This window comes from Gallinula chloropus (assembly GCF_964237585.1).
Source record: "Gallinula chloropus genome assembly, chromosome: 2".
NCBI lineage: Eukaryota > Metazoa > Chordata > Aves > Gruiformes > Rallidae > Gallinula > Gallinula chloropus.
In genome coordinates, this window is record NC_140086.1 from 141690228 (window position 1) to 141712915 (window position 22688).

General features: G+C 39.4%; 1 protein-coding gene across 1 annotated transcript in view; it reads right to left on the reverse strand.

The window, feature by feature from the left end:
- Positions 1-22688, reverse strand: part of CUBN (cubilin) — a gene marked incomplete at both ends in the record, with an annotated part of 142012 nt that overhangs the window by 99070 nt on the left and 20254 nt on the right. Inside the window, 12 exons of the mRNA XM_084260408.1 lie at positions 1272-1459; positions 3878-4034; positions 4696-4877; positions 5406-5566; positions 7475-7661; positions 14429-14559; positions 15844-16060; positions 16294-16456; positions 16908-17086; positions 17700-17856; positions 21604-21794; positions 21880-22042. Coding sequence (XP_084116534.1) covers positions 1272-1459; positions 3878-4034; positions 4696-4877; positions 5406-5566; positions 7475-7661; positions 14429-14559; positions 15844-16060; positions 16294-16456; positions 16908-17086; positions 17700-17856; positions 21604-21794; positions 21880-22042 — 2076 coding nt within the window. The remainder of the gene's footprint in view (positions 1-1271; positions 1460-3877; positions 4035-4695; positions 4878-5405; positions 5567-7474; positions 7662-14428; positions 14560-15843; positions 16061-16293; positions 16457-16907; positions 17087-17699; positions 17857-21603; positions 21795-21879; positions 22043-22688) is intronic.

Consider the following 22688-nt stretch of genomic DNA (forward strand, 5'->3'; position numbering starts at 1 on the left):
AGCACTGGCCTCCCCACTTGGCTCCAATGTTTCCTTTTCAGCCTCCTCACAAAAACAAACCAGGGTTTAATAGTTAGTTCTCAACACAGTGCTCCCTTGTTTATTTTCCTCACATGTCTATTCTTTCTTTCCATTCCTGGTCACAAAGAGAAGAAAGCTGGAAGAACACCACTTTTGCCAGTTTATTGCCAATTTTGAGCTGTGAAAGCTGGTATAGTAAGGAGGTAGAGGGAGCAAGAGAGGACATCTAGAGAGAACAGAATAGCCCATCACCAGTCCAGTTGCTGGGCCTTCTGCAAGATCCCAGTGTAAGCAAGTATCCCCGGAAATGTGAGCTCTGTTATTTAGCCCTCTCCTTGGATGTAACTAGTCTTCTCTAACACTTCTCTAAATTTTAATTCCTCTTGTGCAAAACCTAAGTAGAGCATAGGGAGTATGTGCTGGCATCCTGTACAAGGGTGACATGTGAAAGATGGATTAGCCCAGCAAAACCCTGAAATTGTAGGCAGGAGATTGTAATCCTCAGTATAGCAGTGATCGTGGCTACACTCAGCTTTCCACAGTATGGAGCACAAACCAGAGAAAATATTTTTTCAGTTGTCCTAGAAATACATTTTCTGAGGAAATAAAAATAGAGGATACTTGGCTTTACATTGACTGATGGGTTTTACTGGGCTAAAAATGTCTCTTTTTATTTGTAAATTCAGTTTCTTTCAGTCCCTTTAAAGCAGAATAATTATGAAAAAGAAAATATCAACAGGAGGCACAGCAAGTCTCCCTTTAAAAATGCAGAAATGTAACCCATTGGTAAAATGTTAGCTATAGGAAAAATTCTGAACATTCCCCACTTCTCAGATAAAACCATGATGAAAATAATTTGGCTTGTTGCCTTTCTGCAATCAATTTCCTAACCTCAGGATTTGTTCTTCTTTACATGAAGCTGAAATCATGACATCTCACTTCACACATAAACACCAGTCCATCTACTCTGAGGTGGTAGCTAGACTCTGTGGAGCAAACCTTGGCACCTGCAAAGTGATGCACCCTCCCTGTTGCAGACACCTGCACCCAGGTAGGATGAAGTTCTCTCTGGCAATGCTTTGCTCCCTCCTGATCACAGAGGAAGTAGGCCAAAATGTTTGGACTTAACACTCGCGCTCTAATGGCTAAATTTAGGTAAGATACATTTCCCCTTGGCCTTTTGCATCCTGATTGTTTTTCTTTATTGGCGAAGACCTGACTTTTCTGGCTTCTAGAATCTGGGTACATACCTTCAAGAAGTCACGGTCACAATTAGATCCACCTTCTAAATCAAAGGCCGTGAAGCTGTAGTTGACAGTGTTCCCCCTTGTAGTTTGGATAGTCCAGTTGCAATGCTCATTTAATGGGTATTTATTTGGAAAATTTAAACTTTCCAATATGCCATGGCTACGATTAACAGTCACTACTTCGTGGCAAACTGAAAAAAAAAAGTGATAATAAATTATATTTGTGAAATGCTTATTAACCCAGTATATCAAAAAATTACTAATTGAAATTACTGATAGCATTAGAAGGTGAGAGATTATTTATTCACAGATTAGAGAAATCACGGAGAAAGAGAACTGTGAGCTACTGAAGAACATATTGCATACGTTGCAAACAAAATCCAGACATTCCAAACTTGAATCCTTCAGCTCCACTATGTCCTTCCTTTCTGACACTTCCTGAATCATCAGTTTACTTTGTACATATATGTTTTGCATGGAAAAATGTGTTTTCTTCCATGGCTAAAACAACAAACATAAACTACACTACTTGTATTGGACTTTTTAGCTCCAGGAACTGGAAGTGATCATGAAATTCTTTAAAAAGGAGCCATGATTTTCCCTGTGATTCATCCAATAACATCCCAGCATAAGAACTGGACACTCACCTGGGATTACCCATGTGGACAATCAATCCCTCAACTAGAGAGAGCACACAATGTGTATTGGGAGCAGACCCATGTAAGAATGCAGAGAGAAGAAATAGGGGGGATGCAGGGAGCAGGAAGTCTGTTTGCTTCATACAGCAAATCTACAGTCTTTGAACAGCAGAAATTGCTGAGATTCCCTTGCAAAACCATTGTTTGCCAGTGGGGATAGTACACCTACCTCCTGCAAACTTTTTTTATTCTTTCCGAATTATTTACAGAGCAGTAAGGTTTGGTTTTTTAGGACTTCAAAATGCTCAGGGCACAGGTGAAGGTCAGGGTCAGGTGGAGTGCTGCTTGCCTGCAAAACTATGCTGAAGCATACAAGTGTTTGAAAGGACAGGATGAATAGCACAAAATGAATTTTGAAGATTGCAAGATGGATAAAAGCTGCTACCCCCTGCAATCAGGATTTTATTAGAAACATGTCAGGCACAAAGGTATCTTTGAATGTTAACTTGATACTGTGTTTCCTTTGCAATGTTTTCCAATTCATCATTACATTTCTTTCATGTATAATTAAATGTATCTGGAATCTAAGCATCTTCATTTTATGCCACCATTTCCTACATAATTTTAGCTTTTGGGCAAGCCATTGAAAGCTTTCTCTGATACATCTTCAGGAATTAAATATGAATGCAAAGTGTAGATCACATTATCTGATAGCTCAGGTTCTATATTTGAGTGCTTTGGAAGTGCTCTGGTTAATTAACGAAAGAGGGGGAACTCTTTCCTAATATATCATCTTGACTGCAGTCTGAAAAGTACGTGGTAGACGAGTCTTTGATATCTTTAAGGAATGAGGGGGCTAAAGCTCCTTCAATCTCCTAATTACTGTATGTGCTGTGCATGGATGAATAGCTTTAGTTTTTTCATAATCACAAAATTGTGGGGGTTGGAAGGGACCTTCAGAGATCACTGGGTCCAACCCCCCTGCCAAAGCTGGTTCCCTAGGACAGGTCGCACAGGGAGGCGTCCAGACAGGTCTTGAATATCTCTAGAGAAGGAGACTCTGCAACCCCCCTGGGCAGCCTATTCCAGTAATATACTTACTGTTGTCCAATCCCAGGACAACTTAATGTCTATAAACCTACAGTAATCACTATCACTTGGGGATGTCATATTGAGTGTATGCAAGGATGCTGGAAATCATTTCATATGGGATGAAAATCTGTGTCTTCCAATGTGCATTTAACCATATACACTAGAGTGGATAAGGAGAAAAGTAAACACTAGGATGATATATATCTAAGGTTATGACTGGGAACAAAATAACTTTAATTTGTCATGTATCTTCTTGAATTATTCTCCAAATGTTATTATTCTGATATTTCTGGGGTAGAACTATTTTTAAAAAGATTGCAAGAAAAATGTGACCCCTACCATAAGATACAAAAAGAGAAAAACTTTTTGGAAAGTTCCAGGTAAGTACCCACAATGATCCAGGATGGCTGAGGGTAACTCACTTATCTTTTGCCGTCCTGCCCCTCACAAGCAGGCAGAAGAAGAGAGAAGCTTATTCTGTTTCCTTTCTCTGTTAAAAACTGAGGAGATTGGACAAGCAAAAGAGCAAGAATACTCCAATTTACCGTTACAGACTTCCACCACTTGTTATTCTGAGTAAATCTGGAGTGGTAAGTGACACTTAACAGAATATATATATACATATATATAGACACATAACAGAAGTATATCCACCTCACCAGATTTCTTCAAGGGAAGAGATAACCATCATGGGTAGATGGGCAGATAATTTTTAACTCTCTTTGTTTTGAGAGTGCAGCAGACTAGAGAATCTGAATCAATAATATGCTGTATACATTGTTCTCTGCTCATGAATAGGTAAGACCATGGGCTGCAAGAAAAACATTCAGGAACAAGCTGAACTGTAGAAACATGTTCTTCTCAGCTTCTTTTACTTACCCTGTTTGTATTTAGCTAAAAAACCTCCACCTCGCAGACTGCTATCTGTCCTTAGTTTTACATACATGCTGTCTCCACTGGAATGGATGAGCTGTGGTATCTGATTCCCACAAAATTTACCTAGCTGTTTAGCATTACTGCTGTTGCCATCATAGACCTTCCAAAAAAAAAAAAAAAGATAAAATTAACTGATGGCATTACAAATCCAAGTTATTTTCCTCTGACATCTGTTTAGGGAACTGTTACTGGGTATACAAGAGGTTAAAGTCTATTTCTGCTCAGAGGAAGTCTGACAGGCATTTCAGAAACAAGCAAATCAGTGGAAAAACAGGAAGCCAGTAACTGAATACTGGTGGGTTTTGAGGGGCTTACTCACCAAGAGGGGAAAACTGCATTTCACTCCATTTCAACTCCATTGAAAACACTCACTTTACACAACAATTCAAATATGAAATTTAGGATTAACAATAGGTTTATTGACACCGCCATGCCTTTTTCTTTGTAATTTACTAAGAGACATACTAAGGCCTTGGTCCAAAACCCAACAATTTAAAAATATATAGACATATTCTCATTTCAGTGGTCTTCACAATCTAGATATAAATGCTTTTCTTACCAGCAGCCACACAGAGACTGCTGCCTTACATCTCACTGCTCTGTGATACAAGGTGGCATGGCAGGATGGAGCTTTCTTCATCTACGCCTGTTCACTTACAAACATTTGAAGACCAGGGCCCTGTGTTTTTCCTTGGCTGTGCACTCGTCCTACTCAGCTGCCCATGTCTACTCTATGGAGCAAAGCGTCACAAGGTACATACCGCAAGGTAATCAAAGTTGCACTTTGGGTGATACTCAAGATGGAACTGTTCAAACTGGATTTCAAACGGGGTTCCTCGGCTTCCTCTGAGTAACCAGTAGCACTCTGAATTGTGGTAATATGGCATAGGGTAGTTGGGAGACATGAAGATACCAGAAGCAGTTGTCAAAGTCCCACCACAACCTGAAAATGTCAAAGAAATCAAACCAACATTTAATACCCAGAAGAGCAGAGAATTAGACTTGACATGTGAAATTCACACTACCGACCTCTTTCACATGCCTGGAACATATTCATCTGTGCCCCAAAAATCTGCATTAAGCCAACACTGTTGTGAGCAGAAGAGAGCCCATAACACATAGAAATATTAACTTTCTAATTTGAGGAGCGCTCCTGATATACATTTAATCTTTAAATAGAAACCTTTCCATTAAATTCTTCGTTACTGCTTTCCTGAGCATACACGAAAGTTGACGCTACATTATATCTAGAGAATCGTATATCCTTCTCTATGGAGAAAATGAAAACCCAAGGACCAAGAAAGTAAGTTGTATCCTTAATCTTAACATGAATAGATGTTGCTATACAATTTGCAGACAGTTTTTAGAAAATGGGAAGCAGAAAAGATGTGTGGGAAACTGTGAATAATTAAATACAAATAAAAGAAATGAGATTTGCAAAATGGTTTTATACTTGATGCAGTCATTTTACCTGCTGATGTACCATCCCACTCTGCTGAAAATCCCTTTCTTGTGCCAAATACATCACTTACAAACTTTATCCACAGCTTGTTGCCATGAGAGATTATAACAGGAGGCAGGTCTGTACCACAGTATTTTCCAAGAGGAGGAGAAGTTTCATAGCCTCCATCTCTAGAATGACAGAGAAGAAAACCCGTGGGTCAGAAATGGAAACTATGAGAAATGTTAACAAAACAAAACTCTGGGGATTCTTTCAGGCCAGGAAAAGACTAATCCTGGCTCTTCATCTTCCACAGCAATACAGCAACCAATACTGGAGGAGTCCGGCTACTTGCAGTAAGTCCTACCACCAGCACCTGTTTTCTGGGTATGTCCTGTCTCTTATCTCAGCAGCCTGTCCAGAGTATATCAATACAATGACAGAGGTATCTCAAGTAGATTTGATGTTGCAGAGACAGCAACTTCTCTGTATTCTACAGGGTGGTAATCATTGGTGTAACCAAAGCTAATCTTCTAAACTGAGGAAATGGTAGTTCACTCACTTCTCACTGTTTAGCCAGACACAAAGCCAGATGAGCTGATCTATTAAAAAACATATTTATTTGCCACCACACAAATGGGAACACATTCTCAGAAAAGATATGACCCATGTTTAAAAATATTTCTTAGATTTCGGAATTTTTTCTACAACCAATTATTTTCCATTTTTAAATTAAGTAGCATTTCCAATAGTATTTTCTAATACCATAATGGGGATGCACATCTAATGTTCCATTTTGTTACCTGCACATGTCTCATGGGAATAGAAATGAATAACAACCTGCTTGTCAATTGCTTTCTAACCTCATCTTTAAGCACTTTCATATTACAAATATCCTACAGGTCATTAGGACAATAGTAAATAAATTTATATCTACATATGGGTGTGATGTTGCTATGATGCTTTTTAAGTTGACAATAATACTTTCAATTACATTTTCACAGGTGTACACCTGCTTTTGAGAGAAATTTCTACTACGACCTTGTCACAGTTTTCTTGTTATCCTCACAGTTTAAACCACTTGCTGTTGTCTCATGTTACTGGCAGCAGCAGAACTGTGCCAGAACATCCACTCACTTGCATCTCAGCCTCTGCAGCTGTGATCAGATGAATAATTCTCTTAGTTAACTGAATGCAAGTTATTAGAGGGCACCTCAGGACAAGAAACCAGAGCGGCACCTCACCTAAGCCTAACCTAGCTACTCCACTTAACAGTATCAGGTTTGATGAGGGATCCTGGAAATCCAGCTCTGGCAGCAGCAATGTGCTGAGCTGCACCTAGCAATGTTTCGTCCATATCTTAGAACCTGCTTAACGCTGCTGAGCTCTTCACAGTGACCCTGAGTCAGATTTATGCTTATAGATGTTTTCAGTTCTTGAGGTGAAAAAGTGGAAAAAACCCAAACAACAAACCAAGCCTGATATCATTCATATCTATCCCAATTTAAGGTATTAACTGTTACAATAAAGATAGATTAAATTTAATCTCAGATTTTTGTTTTATAATGAAAATATCAAATACTTTACTTAGAAAATATTGAAAAAAATCTTTCACTTTTTCTTAACTTTTTCTAGTTTTTATGTCCAGCTGAAAACAACCAGCTAATTCAGCAAGAGTTCAGAATCTTAATATTGCAACTTTGACAAGCAGCTTTTTGTTTGGTTCTAAAAAATAAAACACCACTTACAGAGGAATAATCCATAGAGAATACCAGCTCAAATATGTCACAAAATGGGCAATAAAACTCTGTGTTTCCACACTAAGGAAAACAACCAGTGCATGAGAACAGATTCTGCATACTCCACTTGCACAGAAACTGGAATTTATCAAGTGAGAAAGCTGACAATGAAGCACGATAAGAGGGGAAAAGGTGGCCTTCCCAGTTCTCCGAGTCCTCTTCCTACAGTGTGTAGGAACTGTGTCTATCCTACAGCATGGGTGTATAGTTAAAATCGTAGCTTCTGAACGTGCCTAAGTGAATTTGGACAACTTACATGTGGTTATCAGTAATAAGGACAGGAGAAATAATTAGGCTTGCCTGATTTCCACATAATCCTCCGTACAGCGTCTATTCCCTTCCAAGGTGAAGTTGGTGAAGCGCAGCACAATCTGTCTGTTTATCCCCACTGTGATGGTGTAAATGCACTCTGTCCAGACAGGGTAGTTATTGGGATAGTTTGGAGATGTTAGCACACCTGTTTCAGTATCGTAGTTGTGTGAGCACACTTTGGAAAGAAAAGAAACAAATATGGATGAGTTTAATATGTTTTCTAAATTAAGAGGAAATTTCTTTCCAACAGACAGAAGAGCAAACATCTGATGCTCCTGTGCATTATAACTTATCCTGGACACATCCTACTGCTGAACGCCATCACTACAAATCAAAACCAATCAATCTTTTTCATGGGATTACTTATATTTGAGTTGATTTGTTCACCTTTTACCAGAACACTGTGTCTGTTATAAGTAGGCACTGTCAAGGTAGCTCCAGCTGCCTAAACAAGATTTGACCTAAAACCCAGGTAAGCACAGAGAGGAACCTGAAAAGATTTCTTGGTAAACACAAGAGGTAGGATTCCTGAATTTCTGAAAATTGGTGGTGGTAGAAACTGAATGCAGTCTTTAGCAACAAGGAGATATTATATTTTTCTCATGCATTCCCCATGATTAAACCCAGGAGACTGGGATTTTACATCTCAATTTCTTTCCCCATTTTCTGGGCCATAAGTGAAAATCAGTTGGAAAAATAGTATAATCCTTAGATTGTGAGGACAAAGCAGTTTTACTTAAAGTCTCATCCTAAAGATATCAGCTACATCAATTCTCCTGGAAGCATTGGAGAAGCATCTTGGTATTATGAGCTGGGAATAAAAAAATACAGTGGACTAATACTGAGCCATAACCTGGGCAATAATTAAAAAAATAGAAAAAAAAAGAACCTCTTTCAAAATCAGAGCTGTAAAGACTATAAAAATGTTTTCTATAAAATGGTACATGAGACATAGCTGTGTTTTAGTTGATTGCAGTCTGGCTGCAAAAAGAGCAAGAAGAGATGTGACCCATGTGTTTTCAGTCAAAACAGGGAATCTTGATGCCACCACACAAGGTAATAGCGACACATCACCTGGAAAAATGTGTATAACCATGGTCACCAATGTTCTGGAAATCAAATAAGAACAAGACAGACAGATTGTGGAGAAAGTAGGAAATTAGTAGATTAATGGGTAACAGACACTAGAAGAGCTTAACTTTAGCTTACCAAATGAAGGAAAAAAAGACAGAGATAAATATCAAGAAGCATTTATTTTAACTAATTATTTCCTCCTTGAATTTGAAGGGTGGGTGCCTGACTCATGTGCACTTAATGGTTAGAGGAATTGCAATACTGTCATTCCTTATTCCCTTAGAGGCTAAGACCATCAGTACCAGCCTGGAGAATGTTAAAATTGATGTACTAGATAAGGGCCCTTAGGGTAAAATTAGCAACACAGAAGCCAAAATATTTTTATCAGCCCTTTTAAGAACAGTTTCCACAGAATTTTCCAGGTTTCTTCCCTCACCAAAATTGCTTTCTTGAGAATAATCCATACAAAACCTCAGACTTCACATAACAATCTTTTTTATGAGCTAGGAGGGATAAATACAGTGGAACAGTGACTGCCTTAGAAATGTCAGGGTTCTGGCTACAGTGAAATAAACCCAAGTGTAGACTGAGCACGCACCACTGTGAACTCATATTTTGTGTCAGCCAACTCTCTTCTGGTAACTGGATTCATTCATTGTGCTCTACTTCCAGCAGGAGAGCTGGCACTTCTCTTTTGCTCTCACCTCACTATGAGAGCATTTGAGGGTGTGCTTGGGCAGGAATAGCTCCTTCAGTGAAAACTGTTAGGAAAGTTAACAGGAAAAAAGTACTTTGCCTCCTCTGCCAAAGTGCAGGATTCAGTCTAACTAACTCCATAACATGATTATTATATGCCTGGAAAAATCAGCAACTCAGCTTTGTTTGAAGCTACTTGTTGCAGCTCATGAAAAAGAAAAGGTGGTGGCAATTGTCGAGGACAGTCACACGTCTTGCTTTGCCACTATGTGATGTTTTGAAAGTTATACAATCTGCTTTCTGATTTTTGTACTGAATGTGTTTGCTCTTCTGAAAAGAATGCCATAAATGGTATTAACCCACTGTAATAGTCAACACTGGAGAAAAATGCCAGCCTTTGTACCACTAACTCATGCAATCATGCATACTGCAGAAAATTACATCCATATTTTTTCCCATAAAGAGATATTCATCAGTTGCCATAATTCTCATAATCAAAAATATAACTATAGTGTCATATGTAGTTTTCTTTCGATCTCACTCTGCCAAAGGAAAACTGGGATCCCCAACAATTAGATCTTTATGTAACACTACATATTTAGGGAAAAAAAAGGAAGAAACTATCACATGAAGCCTCCCCACAGGCAATGGAAAAGCACATCTGCACTTCAGGGCCTTCTGTTACTGCTGCTGGCAGATGCTAAGAGGCTTAATTTTTACCAAGAAAGCAACAAAGGTTCTTTGTAGCATTTCAGACCCAAACTCTTTAGAAACACTGGGTACAGCTGTTCTAAAAAGAATCTTTGAGTCTCATCTGCTGATTTAAGCATAAACACACATACTATAGAGATGCATACAGATATAGTTTGGTGTATATAAGCAGACTAATACTCTGATCAAACATAATCAAGTTACCGTGGCCAAATAAGTTGCCAGTTGCCAGCTGCTTTAGCTTTTTCCTGAGACTTAGGATGAGCTGAGCAGATGTGCAAGATACCTGTAGGACTTTATCTCAGCTCTGTTCAACAATGATCTCTATCTGTACACACACGTATTAGTCAGGCGTTATTTTCTACTCTTGCCTTTGCTCATTCAGATGAAGAGAAAAGCCAGGCAACATCCTCCTAATAATTACTGATAATAATTACGGGAACTGAGATCTCAGCCTGTACTCAGCTATCAATAAAGGCACAGAAATAGATACAACACTTCCAGGTGCACTTTTCAGACCATGGCTTCACAAATGTTTTTCTTTATTTATTTCTTCATTTTCCACAAACTCTGTCTGCTTCAGTCAATCACGTTCAGCTAACATATACCACACAATGAAGGTATTTAAAACCAATTTACCCCTCTTGATAAATAATATCATTCATAACTCAGGATTATATAGAGGAAAAATCTTCTCTTTCACCAAATCCAGAGAAAGGCAAGGAATGACAACTCTATCAGGAAGGCAATCTGCTAAAAACCTTCTTAAAGTTAACTTTTCTCATCAGAAAAGATGAAATGAAGCTGCTTTAATGAAATAAATAAATGAAAAAAAAATATTCCCCCAAAACTCTAATTAAAAGTAAACCAAATAAATTCCTTCTTCCTTGTGACAAAGTCAAGATAATAAAATACTTACACTGACTCTAGTGCTATCCCTATTAGAAAATTGTGGTCTGAATCTTTTAAGATCCTGAGCAACATTCCAGGAAAGACTGAGCCCTTTCAAATTTATTTCAATAATTTTACATGGGTTCTTTGTGGTGTGGTCAGCCAAAGTGGGCAAATGAAAACCTAAACTCTATCATCACACTTATGTGGCTGTTGTGATACTTGTCTACCTGGTCTTCAAGTCCTGGACCCTAGGAAATAAATCCAAATATTACCTTACTTTCCATGTGACCTTCCCCTTTAAAAGACAGAAAGATGGCTAACAGCTAAACATCAGAGGTACAGAGAGTTTAAGTGGACAATATACATTTAACACAACTGAATATCCTGTGGGCATGACTGACTGAAGGACTGTCATTTGTATTCCTGCCATGTGTCTGTTCATCGCTACTAGCTGGCAGACTGCTAAAACAATTGTTTGCACTTTATGGTCCATGGCCATGGCTATATCTTGTGGCATTCAACTTTTTTCACAGGAAATACAGCTTGCCATCATTTTCAGACTGCTTTTCAACTAATTAATATATCACAGATAAAACATGCTAACAAAACATTGTTTGCTAAGATGCAGGGAGAAGAAAATGAGCTTTGTTTTACATAAGAATAGTTTTATTCCCTCTTACTTTTTTTTTTTTTTTTACTCCCGCTTATTCTTTTCTTTGGGATAATCTTGCCCATCTTTTCAATAGTTCATTCTCCATGAAATAACTCCAGGCAAAAGCCTATTGAAATGTCTAATAAGAACCAGAACAGCTTTGTCCAGTTCTGATACTGGTTACACTTGAGCTAGCTAAGAAAACATAGCTCAAAAATATGAAGGATTCTTACTGCACAAGAAACATGATTAGAAGCATATTCTTCTTAGCAGAAAAATGAAAATTGGTAGCAGATGTAAAGAAATAAAAGTCCACAGTTTTGGCAAATATCTCAGACACTATTGTGTTCAGCAGTTCACTACCTTAGTGTAACTGGATATACATAAGATGAGTATTGGGCCTAAATATCTCACAGCGTGACAACTAAACTTGATATGATTTCAGGGAAGTGGGGAGTTGCTTCTCACAGCAAAGTCCACATACACACATTTTTTTTGCCTTCTCTCAGGGCACAGCAGCTTCAAAACACTTTATTCTTAATAAAAAATGAATGTTAGCAGTCCAGTGTTTATGACAACTTTATAGTACTGCTATGCTTGTGCTGAGACCAAAATAAACAAACCTCAGTAAAGGAAACATATTGTAGTTTCAACTTCTCTGTAAGCTTATTACTCTCACTTTCAGCAGTTACCTGCTATTTTGCCTTACAAACTACATTGTTTGAAAGGAAAAGCATTTATTCTAGAGATGATAGTTTTAGGTCTGCATGAGAATAAACTGAGAGTTAGCTAAGTTTAGATGAAGAGTAGTAAAGATATCTATGTTAATTATGGGAAAAGAAAATCCTACCTGTTGTTTAGAGTTTGGATGGAGATATCATATAGTTCTAGTTCATAGAAACACTGTATACAGTTTTGAGTTCTTAATAACATTGAAAAGAAAATGGACTTGAATTTTTAAGGCATGGTTTGAAACCATTCCAGGGACAGTATTGATGCAATTTGAACCTCACATGATACATATAGCAATGTTTTGGGTGAAAGATGAGAAATCCAGTCAGCATGGTGGTGGTAAAGAAGGGCACTATGGAGGAAGAGTGGGCATTGTGAAGCTGGACACCATTGAAACAACTAGCAAAACCAGAGAAACAGATAGATACACAGGGACAGAAATATAGACTAATGTTGAGTAAATAATATTTTAATCTTGATGAAATGTGAGTAGAACTGCTATAAGAACAGTGTAGAAAGGGATCAACTAGACCCATAAAATATTAATCTGAGGTAAAGTAAAATAAATATATCACATTAACAAGCAACAACCATATTCAAAGTTTGCTGCAGCAAAAACAGGTTCATAAAGAGTTTCTTTATAAGACTGATAATTTCACAATTTCTTACTATTAAGAACTCAGTTTTCAAACTACAAAGTCTTTCTTGGAAAGATTTTTTTAAAGTAAAATTTGGGTCTATTAATTTCTAACAAATTAGATATTTCCTCCTTGGAATAGTTTTCATTAAATCTTAATTGTTTTTACTGGCTTCTGTTTTCCACACAAGATAACTCATGTATGAATGAAGGCAGCTGAGAAAATAGATTATTCAGATTTATAAATTCTATGACAGTGAATGGTGGCAAAACCTGTACTGGTCTCACCTAGACACATACTAGAGAGATAAAATAATAAGCAAAGTTTCCAAGCTGTCACCAAAAAGGCAGTTATTTTTCACAAGGTTGGAGAAAGTCAGAAAGCAGGAAAAATAAAATTATTAAAGAATCTAAGAGCAAACAATGAGCAGCCAATGGTAGCTTATGGCTGCACAGATGAGTGTTTTGCATTTCTGGTATTCCTCTAATAAATCCCTTGCAGCCTGCACTCACACACATGAGGCACCTAGAAATCGGCTAAGGATGGACACACAAATAACCCAGCTGCAAATATATTCTTATTCTTACTTTTTTCATTGTCCCACTCTACCTCTTCTGCAGTTTTATTCTTGTCCCTCTACCCACATAAATCCTCTTCTACAGGTCTGTGTTTAGCAATGGGAGGAGCAATAGCAGACCCATGTCTCCTGGGTCCATGAAGCTGGTAGTTAGGGTCTTTCACCAAGAGGCTGCTTTTTCAAGTGCAGCTCAGTCACTGCTAAAACACTCTCAGCGCTGGAGGCATGTGCAAACACTGGATCAGCACAGTCTGAAATCATAGATGTGCCCCCACCTTGGAAAACCTTCAAATCAATTAGAAATCAGAGTGGTTTCTCAGTTTTTCTCTGCTCTAGAAAACTAAGAGAATGAACAGTCACTCTTTTCTTCAGTAGTCTTTACCCCGCTGATATATGCCTTGGCCCCTTAAAATGAGATATGTAAAGAAGAGATTTAAGGTGTAACAGGAGCCTTGAACTCCTGTTCACAGTGCAGAAACACTGCACTGTGGTATCATGAAAAAATCCAAATCTAGCCCATGCTTTCAGGTTATTTTGCTGCTTTCTCAGATTTCAACCTATATGACCTTTCTTTGCCCATCATCAACATTGCACCTTAATTTTTATGGCACCTGAGAGTCTCCAGAACAAGTCAGTGAATGCTCAGCTTCCTGATCACACATGCTCAGCTCAGAATGGACAAAGCAAATCCAGAAAATACTTTTCCCAAGTAATTCATGCAGCTCTGCCATGTCAGCTCTTACTGGCTTTTTAAAAACAGCAGAATTGTTTACAAAACTTGCTTTTGCTTTCTGCTTTCCTAGGGATGAAAAAGCTTGTGAAGCAAGCAGGATAAATAGGGAGGGCTAGAAGAGGCACCAGACAGCCTTCTGTTAACACAGAAAATAATGTGTCTGTTTCTTGTAGTGGTTATTTGCAGTGACAGCTGAAAACATTTAATTTGCATAATGAACAGACTGACATATTACCTTTCGATGCATTCAGGGAGATATAATCAGCTGAGAAGCCCTCAGTTGCAATGCTGTGATCGGTCACAAAGTACAACGTCATCATGTTGCCACCACTAGTGAGAGATGGTGGAACTGATCTTCCACAGTACCTGCAGCAAAAAGATGTCCCAAACTGAGTGGCAGTACTTTATCAGGCATCTGTATTACTGGAAGAGGATTTAGCTTTCCTGAGAAGTTTGAACAGCTGCACATACACAAATCTCTCCTTTGGATGACACAGATCCCAGCCATATAGCCTGTATCATGGGATTAAATAGCACATGATGTGTACAAAAGTACAAGTCTAACTTGCACGGTAAATCAGAGGAGAAACTGTTCATCGAGCTGTCAGCTTCTTAATGAAATTTGTCTATGCTGAACCTACAACATATTCTGTTCCTTTGTAGGAGCCGAAGTGGCTGGCCAAAGGCAAAGGTTGCAAAACACTCTCCATTATAATATGAGAGTCATTTGCTCCATATTTTCCAAAATGCTGACATGTCAGCCAGCTACTTTACAGTTTTTAGCTGCAGCTGGATTCTGTTCCTGTAAAGTTCAGATGTTTTTGAATTCTAGGACAGCAAGAAAACCCTGTGTGTACCCTCACTGGAGAAGGAGGAGGCAGAGGAATATTTGTCCCTAAGATACAACCACATACCAGGAGAAAGTGGAAGCAAAATCCTATAAAATACAGAATCACAGAATCACAGAATTATCAAGGTTGGAAAAGACCTAAAAGATCATCCAGTCCAACCATTCACCTATTACTACTAGCTCCCACTAAACCAAGTCCCTCAATACAACGTCCAGTCTTTCCTTGAACACCCCCAGGGTCGGTGACTCCACCACCTCCCTGGGCAGTGCATTCCAGTGCCTGACTACCCTTTCAGAGAAGTAGTGCTTCCTAATGTTCAGCCTGAACCTCCCCTGCCGCAGCTTGATACCATTCCCTCTAGTTCTGTCGCTGTCTACACGGGAGAAGAGGCCGACCCCTAGCTCACTACAACCCCCCTTAAGGAAGCTATAGAGAGCCATAAGGTCTCCTCTGAGCCTCCTCTCTGGTTCAGTTTTTGTTGAGATCCAAACGCACAATCTCTTAAGCAATCTTTCACTTTGGAAAGTGTTTCACATCATGTCTTTTCTTGGGCACAGATATATTAACGCTTTTGAATTTATTTCCCATAAATCAAAATGTTAGAGGAGCTGGACAATGCTGGCTATTGAAACCTGCCCTTAAAACAGCTATCCTCTCTATGCAGAGAAATTGCAGCTATTTTTTCTGTAATGCAGAGAAATTAATCTATACACAAATTTAAAGAAGCAAATTGGATGCTGAGATCTCTAGAAGAGTGCTCTCTCTACAGTAATTCAGCCCTGTAGGCTAATGGACATACCTTCCCAATTTCTGCACAGTGCTGTTGTCATAGATTTCAAGGTAATCCTTTCTGCAACTATAATCAAATGCCAAGTTAAATGAAGTGAACGTTAGGTGGATAAGGTAGCCGGGTTGAATGTTGATAATCCAGGTACAGTTAATACCATGTGGGTAGACATCTGGATGACCAGGACTTGTAATGGTTCCTTCTAGTCCAGTGAGAGTCTCTCCACATACTGTAGAGATTTAATACATCAGATTAAATTATCTATTTATTAAAGAAAATAGGCATTTATAAAACTGGTTACTTTTCTTTCTGAAATTCCACAGTATTTTTCCCTCAATGCATAATACACTAACCAGTTCAGAATTTATCTCCCATAAAACTTGATGGCCAACTCTTTTCAGTTTAGAGGAAAACTAGGAAAGTTCCAACAGTCTACATAGAAAACAACAAAAAAATCCTTACCTGTATCTATTGGCCAGTACTCAGCTCTGAAGCCAAGGTTGGTAAGAGAGGAAGCTCTGAATCTGATATAGAGATTATTCTGTGTAGATTGCACTCTAGATGGTACAGCTGTACCACAGTATTTCTCCAAAAGAGGAGAGTCTCTGTTGTTGCCATCTCTGACCTGAAGAACAGTGTAATCAAAAAGGCTCATACAAATTTTTCTTATATTAAAGTTGTAGGCATACAGGAATTCAGAAAGAACCATACAAAAGAGATCCTTACTAAGTGAAACACTGCCCTTTCTTCATCATGGTTTCTACCACACACATACAGTGCAACCTTATGACTGCAGAGAAGCACTCTCCCAACCAAAGCATGTCAGATGGAGGAAAGTTGGTATCTTACACCTTCAACAGTAAGTGGCACACAAACCTCTCAAACCAGGTCTGTCTAGTTAAAAACACCTGATCCTCATGTCTGATTATCAAAATGGTCATACCATCTGTGGAGAACCAAGAAAAGATTTGGGACCCCATTATGAGCCCAGAAAAGCTTTTATAACTGCTATAAGAAGTCCTTGTCTGTCAAGCAGTTCTGCTTTGGTGGAGATGAGTATGTGTATTATTCTTTACCTCAACATAATCTGAGTCACAAGTGGTTGTATTTCGAATGTCAAAGTCGATGAAGTTAAGAATCACCACTTTGCTAGCTGGCTGGGAGATGATCCACTCGCAGGTCCTTGGGTGAGGGGACATCCTGGGGTAGTAAGGTGAATGGATAGTGCCTGCTCCAGACAAGGAGCCTCCACAGGCTGCGAAGAGATGCCAGTATTTTAACTTGTGATGAATAGTTTCAAGGAATGTACTATAATGTGATGTCTATCAAATATGACTTTGAAATTAGAAGAAAACCAGCTCTAAACCCCTATCTTCTTACAGCATATCTTCCTACAGCATCTACTGCAGATCATCCAAGTCATATTAAGAATTTAAAAGAGAGTGTTGCTATAAGTATAGCATAAACACATACATAGAGAAGACCAACCTAACTGTGCCCATGAAAACTGAAGGATTTGAATCAATTTTTTCACCAACACACATAGATTTGTTGGTGATTAATTGAAAGTAAAATATTTAGGCAGAATTATAGCTCTATCGTATTTGGTATGTTAGCATTAAGTGATTTATCATTAATAGAAGCAATGAGGGGTACATATCCAAGTATGCTAGGAGTGCCTACAACAGACATACTGACATACCATCTTACCATTTCTAGAAGTAGCAATAAATAAATAAATTTACTCTATGTTTTCTTTCCTTTCTTCTTAAGTTTGTTCTAAACCTGTTATGTGGATAATATAGCACAGAAATGACTAAAAGCATCCAAATTACAGATCAGTTTACTAAATCACCAGTTCCTCTTACCAACTTGATAAATGGCCCTGAAGCTAGCCTTTTGCACAGAAGTATCAGACTTGAACTTGATCCAGAGACTGTGGCCAGTTGAAGTGATTGGAGACATTACTGTACCATGACAGAATTTTCTGATAAGGGAAGACTCTTCACTGTCACCATCTCGAACCTAGTCATCAAAAAGAAAAAAAGAAAAATGCCAGATCATAAAAGCATTGGGAACTGATATATTGATAAAATTGTAATCCCACAGGGTTGCTAAATAACAAAAGAATCACAGAATCACAGAATCACAGAATTGTAGGGGTTGGCAGGGACCTCGAGAGATCATCGGGTCCAACCCCCCTCCCAGAGCAAGCTCCCTAGCACAATGAAGTAACTACTTTACTTATTTATAAGAGGGGCAAAGAGCCATCACTGTAATTAGCACAAGCACACAATTTACAAAAGCTCAAAGGAAGGATCAAACAATCAGCAGAGAAGACATATATACATGCTACTGTCACAGGGCATTAGGATGAGACACATCCTCTCTGTGCTTTAGCATAGTTTGGGCCTATACTTCCAAAGTGATGCCTTTAGGTGAAAGAGACATGTAAGGTGCTCACCAGTGACACCTATGAAAATTTTGTCAGCACTAAAATCTGTTGGGGAAAGGATATTGGTTGCTTTCTCACTCTGGCCCTGAAGTTTCTAGTGATTTTTTATGTGTCTTCTCTAGAATAAGCACATGTCCCATCACACCCATACATTAATGCATCCAGACAGCTCACTAACCAGAGATGCAACTCTGAGTCCCACTATTTTATCTGAAGGGTCCAGTGCATGATGATGACAATGAAGCTGTATGATGGAATCGCTTCCAGCTTTTACCTTCTGCACTCTACTGACCTTAATGAATTTGCTAATCACAGGAGAAATGTATCTGATGTGTTTTCCTATAAGTCAATTATAAATCTTGATCATTAAGGAGAGTAGAAAGGAAAGAAGTATTGAGGTATTTACACTTCAGGCCCTGAACCCACAGTCCAGATTAGGTACATTCAGGGTACCAGGCAGAGCACTGGTATAGCTGAAGCGCTCCAAACACTCTCTTAGGGGCAAATCTCATTCCAAGAGGGAAGACAACAAGCTGAGATTAAAAAAAAAAGGCTCCCTGCTGTTTGCTCAGGCAAAAAATGCAACTTTTCTCCCAAAGATTCTCCTCAAAACAAAACAGGTCTTTTCTGCTGTAAAAGTGACTCATGTAGTTGGAGCTGCTTTTAAATGCACCCATATGCTGTCAACCCAAAAAAATCATTCCAGTGAAATCACTGGCAAAGTCAGGGACATCCAGCTTTCAGGTCCCCTCATCACATCATCTTTCCTCCTCAGCTACATTTCTCCACAGCCTGGGAGAGAAGGCGGGGAACTCTTGTCGGTGCCTTTGTGAGCAGGCAGTGGCTGGCCTGCTTGCTCAGCTTTGGCAGTTTCCAGTTGGTGAGATGGCTTTTTGACTAACAAATATTTTTGATTTCCCTGGAACTTGAGTTTAAGGTGACAGAATTATTCTAGATTTACAGCAGAGCAGGTCAGAGTTTGTGTTAGAATTTTTAGAAAATCTTTGGACAGCAATTAAAGCTTCCAGAGCTGTAATTTATAGGAGTTTACATATTTTTCTTGAGCTGATTTATAAAGCCCAGTGAGTAGTGATAAAAAACCCCTGGTTCTCTAAGTTTTATTGTCTCTAGTTTCTTAGTGCAGACTGTTGGTTCCATGCTGTTCCTTCCTTAGCAAGAGACTAAACATCCCTCCCTGAGCAAGTGCCTGTGAGCTGTGTCTGGTCCCTGTGGAAACTCTTCAGGTTTCCTGGCAATCACCAGGGATGGGAGAAATCTGCACCTTTTCAAACTCACAAAAGAATTGTAGGAGAGTAACTTTTGAAGTAGCTATCTCCCTAGCTGAACTTCACAATGAAACCCAGCAAGACATTATTTTAGAAAAACATATATGGAAAATATATGGCCTTGATAAAAGAGTATGGTGGTTGTACTGACTGCTCTGGTCAGAAATGTCCATCATGTTCCTCTGCTTTGGGCTAAGTCACCAAGCAAAGGGGTAGGTAGGAAGAAAAAGAGGACAGAAGCACAGGGAAACTCAATGGCAAACAGTGAGGTAAAAGCCTTGCTGAATTAATACAAACTGATTGCTTACAACAGAAATGGTTTTGTTTCTCGGGCTGCTGTGAATTTAGCTGCTGTTCTGCCAGCAATTAGGCGAGAGGAGTACCAGGCCAAACAAACAAAAGCTGTCTGTTTTCATTAAACACACTTCCCCTCTCATTTCAGAAATTAATTACACTTCATTCCAACCAAAGTCTCTGAATTAGAGAAGGAGGGATGTCAGCACAATAACATCTTTTAAAAATGGATTAACTGCACGGAGCTCACAGGGGTCTATTCCTTGCTTGGTCAAGAAGAGATTAAGTACAAGCCCAAGCATGCACTGCCACGTAACCATGCAGCTGTCAGTGCAGGACCCAGCTTTGTGCTGGGGCTGCAGGGTTTTATTCTACCTGCTTCAGCTTTGGGGCCACCGTCACCAATTGACTGGGTGTCTGTGCCCTGTTTGTTTTCCTTCTGTTTCATTCTGAGTGGTACAGACACAGTTTTATACAGAGAGCAGTACCCAGCACCCATTCCATGTAGGATGAGGTACTTATGACCGTAACTTGATGACACAGTGTGGAGAAACATGGGCTGTGTACAACAGACTTGACGAGTTGGGGTGCGGCACAGAGGAGCACAGGGACAGCGTGTGAGGCCACTGAGATAAATATCTTGTCAGGCCCTGAGGGCATCACTGGGACTCACTGGCCCAGCCTGCCCCGGCCAGCACCCCTGCACCCTGCCCACAGCCTAGGACCCCAAGTCAGCTCCCCAGGGCCATCAGTCACTGCCCAAACTAGACTGCAGGTGGCCATGCCAAGGGCACTGTTGCACTGAGTCCACCCAGAGAGACATGTCCAGTCTGACCTCTGACCAGCCCTGTCCCCAGGGAGCTGTGAGGTGCTTGGGACTGCCTTGCTCCCTGGCTAGGGCAGTGGGATGGGCCCTGGCTGTGAGACTCTGCTCAACCCCCACGAGCACTCAGGCCTCAAGCCCCTGGCCTGCACAGCACCATGCCAACCCTCACTTGCGGGCAGCTAAGGAAATGCAGACCTGGAGGTGGATAAAACCAAGATAACAAACAAAATGAAGGAACGGTATCTGATGTACTGAAATGGCACACTGTGTTAATAAACACAGATGTAACACGAAGCTGCAGACCAATGAAGAGAGAGCTAGGTATAAAAGCAAACATGAAAATCACCTCAAGTGGATCCCAGTTAGTATCAACTTTACTATTGTAAATGTAAATTATTAAATTTTCCACATAGAAACATTCTAATGGTACTAGTATATTTTCTATAATAATTAGATTGAGGCTAATAACAATTCTTGAATTAGACTTCTAAGATTTCAGTTATGGGAGTAATAAACTTCTGGCATGCTTCCTTTTTGTGCCAGAACAAAATTTTCTATATAACAATACCATGACTCCAGAAAATGCTGTGTAGTGGCTATGTCATTGTTTCTATTTTTCTTGCATTTGGCATGCATTTACCAAAGGTCCAAATTCCACCTTAATCATGCACAGCTGATTAAGAATTAGTGTTAAGCTAGACAGATTTTCTTGTTCTCTTATCTTTGCTTCATTTCCTATGTACAGTCCTGCTCTTTTAGCCCCTGTGACTTTTGGACCCTAATAAATTGGTATACTTAGTCCTTTGGTTAACACCTATTTCTGCAGTGGCCCCTGGGACAGAAATTAGGAGACATGGTTTTGTACACATATGTAATCAACATTTCATATGAACTGATTTAAGAGAACTCACCTCAATATAATTTGAAGAACAAGCAGTGCGATTCTCCAGCTCCATATGGGTGAAGTTGAGGTATATTTTTTCATCCTCTGGCTGTCTGATAATGTAGATACACTGTCGGTTGTTGACATAGGGGTTAGGCCAGAAAGGGGATGTGATAACCCCTTCACTATCTGTGTAATTTCCTCCACAACTTGGATCTGCTATATTAAAGAAAAAATATATCAATTGAGATGTTCACATGTTGGGAATGTCACAGACCAACCTTTAATGCTGAATTTCACTTACCAGGAGATGTTGTATAGAGAATGTGGAAGCCCTTATCAGTAACTAATTCGTCAGAGTGAAAATGAATCCATGCATATGGACCAGTGGTTTGGAGTGGGGGTGGAGATCCAGTGCTACAGTATTTACCAAGAACAGGGTCTTGTGGAAGAAGACCATCTCGAATCTAGACAGAGCAATAGATCAGCATTTAGGATCATTAGATGTGTGCCAACTGTGAACGATAACAACATTCTTAAAGTAATCTCTGAGGCCCCAGGCGATATTATAGATGGTGGGTGGAAGAAGGAAGCTCATAGGAAGTTTCCTCCAAAAAGACAAGAATATCTGGAGATATTAAAAACCTGCCTGGACATGATCCTGTGCAATCTGCTCTAGGTTGCTTTAGTAGAGTGGTTGGACTAGATGATCTCCATAGGTCCCTTCCAATCTCTTACTGTCCTGTAATTTTACTATTCTGTGATTCTGTGAACCACGCCCACCAGCATAGCTGTGCTGGTGCTCCCAGGAGACTCAGCAAGGGTTTTGTGAAAAGGCAAGAAAGTATCTGGAGGCCTACCATTGATCTGTTTTCCTGAAATCATGATTTGTATTACATAATTTTGGAGAACATACTGTTCCAAGACAGCTTCTCATTTCCATGACTGAGAATTGGTGAATTCTCTAACCATTGGACTTGATCCTTATGGGTCCCTTCCAACTCAGTATATTGTATCATTACTTTGCACCTGAGAAAAAGCCCTAAGATCACACATCAAGTCACGGACTGTACAATAATATGAATCTACTAATCTTAGATCCCTTTCCCTAAT